General features: G+C 39.6%; 1 protein-coding gene across 6 annotated transcripts in view; it reads left to right on the top strand.

Annotated features, from left to right (window-relative positions):
- LOC138044476 (uncharacterized) overlaps nucleotides 1-7,500 on the top strand; it is a 29,675-nt gene that overhangs the window by 13,396 nt on the left and 8,779 nt on the right. For 5 of the 6 annotated variants that reach the window (XM_068891009.1, XM_068890982.1, XM_068890995.1 and 2 more), the window contains exons 2-4: nucleotides 3,578-5,114; nucleotides 6,224-6,322; nucleotides 7,157-7,248. In XM_068891009.1, the coding sequence (XP_068747110.1) occupies nucleotides 3,593-5,114; nucleotides 6,224-6,322; nucleotides 7,157-7,248 (1,713 nt within the window). In that variant the 5' untranslated portion in view covers nucleotides 3,578-3,592. Of the gene's footprint in view, nucleotides 1-3,297; nucleotides 3,345-3,577; nucleotides 5,115-6,223; nucleotides 6,323-7,156; nucleotides 7,249-7,500 lie in introns of those variants that run through there. The other variant, XM_068891005.1, reaches the window with a different exon arrangement.

Here is a 7,500-nt window from a genome sequence, read left to right as displayed (position 1 = left end):
TATTGTTAGAAGAATGTAGAGCAATCTCTTCTGCTGAACTCGTAAACTATATGAAAAAGAAGAAGTCACAGCTACGAAAGTTGAAGGGGAATTACATCAAACAGAAGAAGCAAGACGAATCAAGATCCTTAAATCGTCAATTCGTCAATTCAAGCAGGACGCAAGGAGTGTATACTCAAGGTTTGGTACACTGTGCAAAGGTGAAGAGGGTCCACATAAATTTGTAAGGAACAATGACAGCGGCGATAACGGAGACAGTACATTTGAGAACGTTGATCAAGCATGTAGCTTCTGGATGGATTTATGGGAGAAGAGTGGGACTGGTAACGAAGATGTAAAATGGTTGCGACCCATAAGAGAGGCGATTGCCAAAAAGGTACCCCCACCCTCTGATGATTCGTGGGGCTTTCATACTACACAGGCTGTAAAGATCTTCATTTTAATCGAAGAAACGAAATAGGCCTTTTGCAAGAAACGATCACATGGTACAAATCTGCCATGCTGGAGGGCAAGCTCATTATTATTCCCCCACTGGGACATTAAAAAGAGACCTGAACTAGTCAAACTTGACTTGCCTTTTTTTAAATGTCCCATTGGGGGGAATAATAATGAGCTTGCCCTCCAGCATGGCGGATTTTGTACCATGTGATCGTTTGTTGCAAAGGCCTGTTGGAGTGTTCCGGGTCCAGATAAACTAGTTAACTATTGGTGGAAACGTGCACAGGTACTTCATGAGGGTGTCACGGCTAAGGCCTTTGTGTCTATTTCTGAGAGCACTGAGGATTATCCTGCTTGGTTCTCTGAAGGAAAGACTAGACTTATACCGAAGTGTGGAGAATTCACAAGTGAAAACCATCGTAAAAATTACGTGTTTAAATAACATGTACAAATGGTTTACCTCGTGTCTACAAGATCCTATAGACAGCCACAGGACTGAGAATGAACTGATGGAGAATGAGCAAAGAGGTGCAAAGGCGAAATGCAGTGGAACGTCGGACAACCTTATGATAGATCGAATGGTTACGATGGATTTCCATAGAGGGCATCGAAATCTTAGTATGACGTGGGTAGACGTGAAAAAAGCTTATAACACTGCCGATCATAATTGGTTAGCTGAAAGTATGGATGAACATCGTTTCCCCTGTTGGTTGTGCAGAGTAATAAAGCAACTACTAAAGAGTTGGAACACCAAGATCATTTTTAGAACAAAGTGTGGAACCGAGACCTCCCGCACTATTCGATTTATGAAAGGACTACCTCAGGGCGATGCGCTATGTGCACGTCTATTTACGCTCGGCTTAAACCCAGTAGCGTGGCTACTTAATGCAACAGAGGGATCATAAGCTATTCAAACCAATTGGTATGAAGATAACTCATCTACTGTATATCGATGATCTCAATGTTTTCTCATCGTCGCAAACAAAGCTTAACACAGTCCTAAGATCCACAAGTGCAGCAATGAATGATATTGGATTACTCGAAGAAGTGCAATACTATTCATGTCAAGAGAGGTGTTCTAGTGTATATGATGCAGCAGGTCTTAAACTCGATCAGACGTCAGTGGTTCAAAGTATCAAAGAAGGTTCAAGCCGTAAGTTCCTTGGAGTGTGTGAAACAGCGAAACAGGACGAGAAGTTAGCCCTCGCGAGTGCAGCAAAGGTTTCCCTTCAACGTCTGTCTGTAATCTGATCTAGTCCTCTTTCCGATGTTAACCGAGTAATAGCAACCAATCAATTCGCACTTCCCGTGCTCAACTATGTGATGTGGACCCAATAATGGCCTATCACCGAACTGAGAGCAGTTGATAGAGAAGCAAGAAAGATTATTCATGTGTGACGGAGGAAAACAAGTGAACATTGTAATTGACTTGGATAAAATAGGTATTAAGGAAAAAAACAATCTAATTAGACGTTGCCAGAAGTGGGTAATCTCACAGAACTGCGAGATCGTGAAAGCAGTCTATTCATTCAACTGACTTTCCACACAGTAGAGACACTGTCCATCTTAAGTCAAGAATATCGCTTTGAATTGTAAATTCCGCATATTCTGTGTAAAATTTGAAGTACTGAAAGTTTAGTAGAAACAAAAGAATCATAATAATAATAATAATAATAATAATATGTTACTAAAGTGCTAACCAACTGTCAGAAGTGTGAAATCACCAAAACATTCTACAGTTTAAGACAATGAAACACACATTTTTTTTTTAGTCCAGGAACTGTTGCCTAGACACTGTCCGCAGCGAGCTTCAAAACAAATTGTAAACTGGAAAGCTATTCAATACAACAGATAATAATAATGTATAGCGCCTACAGATAGCGCCTACAGCAAGTAGATTGAATAATATTTTCCTTGGCTGCTTGTGAGCGTTTCTTTTAAAATTGAGCGTTCAACGTTTGTTCCCATTTTGGATTAAGATAACATTTTGCGATGTCTAAGAAGTCATTGATCAAGCAAGAAAGAAGATAAAAAATCGCTTCCTTTTGAAAAACCAGGAAAACATTGTACTGAAGGAAAAGCAGCAGTTATACCCTTGTTTCAGTCCAATTTATGATGAGGATTGCGCTTTGAAAGGGAAATTGTGTGTAATAATTGCGGGCGAAAATCTTAAATCCTTAATATAGACGGCTCTTGCCGCAGATGTCGCCGCAGATGATAAGTTCTTCGCGCATGACAACTCTATTCAGTACATTAAAACACGCTTTTGACGACTCTGAAGTATTGCGTTCCGATTGGAATTTTTCTATCTTTCGGAGTTAATGACCAAAGAAACGACTGAAATTCAGAGAAGCTTAAAACAAGGTAACTTCATGAAACAACACTCTAAACATTAATCATCTGAGTTTTTATTTCCCCACCAACTGCATTTTAATGGTTTTATTGAAATAATTTCTATTTACAATTGATGTATAAAATAGAAAAATTCAGCACAGTTAAACCAGCAGCGATTCAGTTATAAAAACAGAAACGAATTCAAAGATTGCATCATCACTGAAAGCGATGTACTGCAGTATGATTGATTTTTTTAGTTGAAATGTAGGGTTGTTTTCGCTCACAGATTGTCGTTTCCACTGGGGAAAATTGTTTTAAGTCCAATCAAGGTGTTATGGGCTTGTTTCCTGTACCTTAAGAGTTTTTCCTTGGAATTTGTTTGTGCCTGCTAATCGCGACAAGAAAATCAATCATCTATATCGTTGTTAGCACCGTGAACGTGATTATTTGATTGTGAGTTTTTATAAAAAAGCAGAGACGACCTAATTGGTCCTTGCTGTGTTTTATCTCTAGCATCGACAAAACTCAGATTAGCTGGTTGCTCTTATTATCACAGTCTTGTGTGGACAGAGGTAAATGTGACATCTTCGTTTTCCTTCTATGACTTCGTCACTAGCAAAAAAATATATATATATTTCCAAACGAAGTAATTTTTCTTCTGTTAAAAATCTCTGGATTCACATAAACTGTGCCGAATGGGTGCAATTTAAATTAGCAATTTAGAAAATTCAAATCACATGCAGATACAAAGTTAAGACCAACAGAAATCCTGTGACAGGTGGTATGAACTTTATTCTTTTTTTAGGACGGAGGTTGTGCCATGTTGACGAAAGCTCGAGTGGATCCACGTCAAGATGTCACCAGGAAACAGTCAAGCTCCGCGGCAACAGGAATAAGTCGAGGCAGAAGGAGATTTCGCATTGCAGTTATGACCATAATGAGTTTGTTTGCCATAACTGGTTTAGGAATCCTCACGACGTTGGATATCATCAAAGCGGGTGAAAATACAGAAAGAATGAAAAGCCTTCAGAAGGGTGTTAGGCTGAGCATTCAAATTGCAGATCTTGTTCATCGGTTGCAGATTGAGCGCGGCACCAGAATTCTTTATGTGAGCTCTGGCGGGGAAGAAAGCGTTTTTGCGAAGGTTCTTGAGGTGCAGAACGAAACGGACACACGGGCCCAAACTCTTGATAATTGGCCCCGAGAGCTTGCAAGAGACGAGTTTGAGAGTAAAGAAATTTTTATGACGCTCTTAAATAATCATCGCAAATCGCACAATGCCCAGAACAGCTCGATCGAAGCCGAGATTAATTTTTATTCCACTCTCATAGCAGATCTTTTCGAGAGGTCTTTTGAAAACGTATTTATGTCCGACGTTGATTTCCCAACCGAATTTATTGCTTACGAAATGCTTCAGGCTGGAAAAGAGAGAGCTGGAGTAGAGCGCGCTCTTGGTGGGACTTATTTCAGTCGTGGACATTTCAACAGAACATCGGAACTCCTTTGGTTTGCAGAACAATATTTCGTTGGGAACGAAACATTGAAATTAGGCATGACATTGATGCCAGAGATGAAACAAATTTACAACACTGCTTTGGAGGACAGGAACAGAATGCTGATAACCCAGGTGGAAGAAGAAAGAAAAGTTATCCTTGAAAATAAAAAGCGAAACGCTTCGGCTGAATCTGGTATCAAATGGTTTCAATTAATGACCGATTATATAGACACAATACTTGATGTTCAACAAGAAAGTGCAAGTAGGATACTGAATAAACTCGATGGTATCGTTACTGAGCGAACAAGCGATTGGATTCTCAAAGTCTGCGTCATTGGGTTTGTTATCTTACTTTTGCCTTCATTCGTGTACAGCGTCTACACGATCCAAATTTATGCAGCTAAGTTACAACAAAGTACAAGAGATCTTAACGAGGAGAAAAAAAGGGCAGATACCCTCCTCTATCAAATGTTACCGCACCAAGTTGCAGAGCAGTTGAAGAGCGGCAAAAGCGTGACTGCAGAGCAGTTTGAAAGCGTGACAGTCTTTTTCAGTGACATTGTCAACTTCACGCAAATATGCGCCAGTATCTCCCCAATGGAAGTCACGCAGATGCTAAACAGACTCTACGGGCTCTTTGATAATAACCTTGATCGATATGATGTCTACAAGGTAGAGACGATTGGTGACGCCTATATGGTGGTATCTGGGCTTCCGAGGAGAAACGGACATAATCACGTGGCACAAATAGCTTTGATGGCGCTTCACCTGGTTAAACAAATGGAAAGCTTGCGGTCTGGGGCCGGAGAAGACAATGAACTTTGTGTGAGAATTGGAATTCATTCAGGTAAAAAAATCCCCGGGAAATAACCCTTTAAATGTCAACAAAAATCAGAAATCAAATTAAAATCAACTCGTATCAAAATATCATAGGTTGGTTTAGAGGGGAAAAAAGGAGTAGTTCCCAGAGAGTAGAGCCAGCAAATAGGCCATTTCCGAGTTCATGTCTGCCTCCTCTTCAAAGCGAGTCCAAGTACAAAGTTTTTGTGATGGTAATTAGTTCTACTTTACATATGAATGAAAACTAATTTTCATAAGTAAAAAACTTCGAACTTAGACTCGCTTTGAAGAGGAGGCAGACATGAACTCGGAAATGGCCTATTCAACCCACACGTGACGGCAAGTATGGGAATCGAAACCGAAAGGAACCCAAACACTATTCTCAAAGGGCAGGGCATGGAGTTCCCGGTGTTGTGGTGTGTTCTCTGTGGCCTTAAGTTAGAAAACTGTAAAAGTTTTTATGTGCGTCTCCCTCTCTAAAGACTGAAAGTCACCGTATCATATTGTATCGTTACGTATCGTATTAGGAGCCCATGAGTAGAAGCTTTCCTCTCCCACACAAGCCGCCTATGAGTCAACCTTTGCGAGTATCTTTCTATTTAGAACGCCGCGAGTTCTTCGGCTCTGCACGCATTGTTTTAGATGGCCAATCAGAATAAACTCTTTGTCAAAAGAAGACAAAAATTGCAAAAGCAATGTCTGCAAATTGTGAGTTTCCTACTGAAGGGTTAGTTCTAAAAATATAAAAATACGCGCAAAGATTGGCTCAAGGATATAGTGCACATGGAGGCTCCTACTTATGGGCTCTTGATCGTATCGAAAAGGCTGACTAGGACCAGTTACAATAGCTAAGACGTTTTTTCACGCTTTTCAATGGTTACCCTCGAAAATTTGTCAACGTTTTCACCTGTGGACTTTAGAGATGACAGCAGTTAAATCCAAATACAAGATACATCATTCCCGAATTCTCCTTCGTCCTCTTTTCATAAGCGAATCTGAGTGCGAAATCTTCACTAATTTAAATGGCATAACTGATTTCAATTTCAAAAAATTAGCCCATGGACTCGCTTTGATCCGAGGGTAAAGTGAACTTTGGACTATGTCTTGTGATTCCAGGCCCCTGTGCGGCCGGTGTGGTGGGAATCAAGATGCCACGTTATTGTTTGTTTGGCGACACTGTCAACACCGCTTCCAGAATGCAAACCACAGGAATGCGTGAGTTATCTTCGATTAATTTTATCTTTGTTCCTTGATTGTATTTTAGATTCCATTTTGATTCGAATGAAAACAAAGCTTTACTCAATATAGTAGTGTCAATGGCTTGTTTGTAGGTGCTGAGTATTACATGACGTAGTAGGTGGATTTGCCCTCTGAAATATATGACATGTGAGATTAACGAAGAATAGAGATGCAATATAGGGAAACAAGCCATAAAACAAAAAACAGTGAAAATGTATCGTATAAACTCTTGTTCTTAGGCCATCGTAGCTTGATTAAGAAAATAACACAAACAGCGGTGATAAACATTGTATTCCAACGCATTTTTATAAAACTTGACGTTTCGTATGCTAGTCAACACACATTTTCAAAAGTGACCGTTACAATTTTTGAAAACTATATATATATATATCGTAAACAATAGGGGTCTGGAACCTAGACTGAGAAAAATGATCTGCAGCAGTACGTGTCTAGACATAATGAGAAGTAATAGCTAAAACAGCAATAACTTCTCACTACTAATATTGACATTAAGGGAAGGCTTTAGCTCTTGAATGAACAAAGTCTCTTTAATTTTGCAGTGAAAGTCAGTTTTTCCGGACGCTAAAATGTCAAAGTGATCCCAAAAAGTGATTCCAAAGTGATTCCAAAAATGCGTTGGAATACAATGTTTATCACCGCTGTTTGTGTTATTTTCTTAATCAGTGAAAATGTATTCATTACATCGTAAAAGTAACGTTGCCCAAACAACCATCAAGCATTGACATTTTTAGAAATTTTAAAATTTCTGATAAAATACAAATTCCATTTTGATATACCTGAATTTTACAGCCCAGAAAATTCATGTCAGCCAAGACACAAAGGACCTGCTACAATTTCTCGGTGGATATACACTAGCGTTTAGAGGTCTCGTTGACGTAAAGGTATGTTTGTAGTATTGATGACCTCATAAACAAACTGTCTTCTCCCCTTCTTAATAAACATGCAATGCAACCTCACTTTCATCTATAACCCGTACTTGAAATATATATACCTCTTACTAACCGAGTTCGAGGTCCGTACTGTAAGTTACGGACTGAGGTTTTTGCCGTGGATTTATGGCCCAAGCGCAAAGCGCGCGGGCCATAAATCAACGGGAAAAAACGAGGATCCGTAACTTACAGTACGGACCGAGA

Source organism: Montipora capricornis, chromosome 1 (assembly GCF_036669925.1).
Source record: "Montipora capricornis isolate CH-2021 chromosome 1, ASM3666992v2, whole genome shotgun sequence".
Classification (NCBI taxonomy): domain Eukaryota; kingdom Metazoa; phylum Cnidaria; class Anthozoa; order Scleractinia; family Acroporidae; genus Montipora; species Montipora capricornis.
The sequence above is the reverse complement of the archived record's forward strand: the minus strand, read 5'-3'. Positions and strand labels throughout refer to the sequence as shown.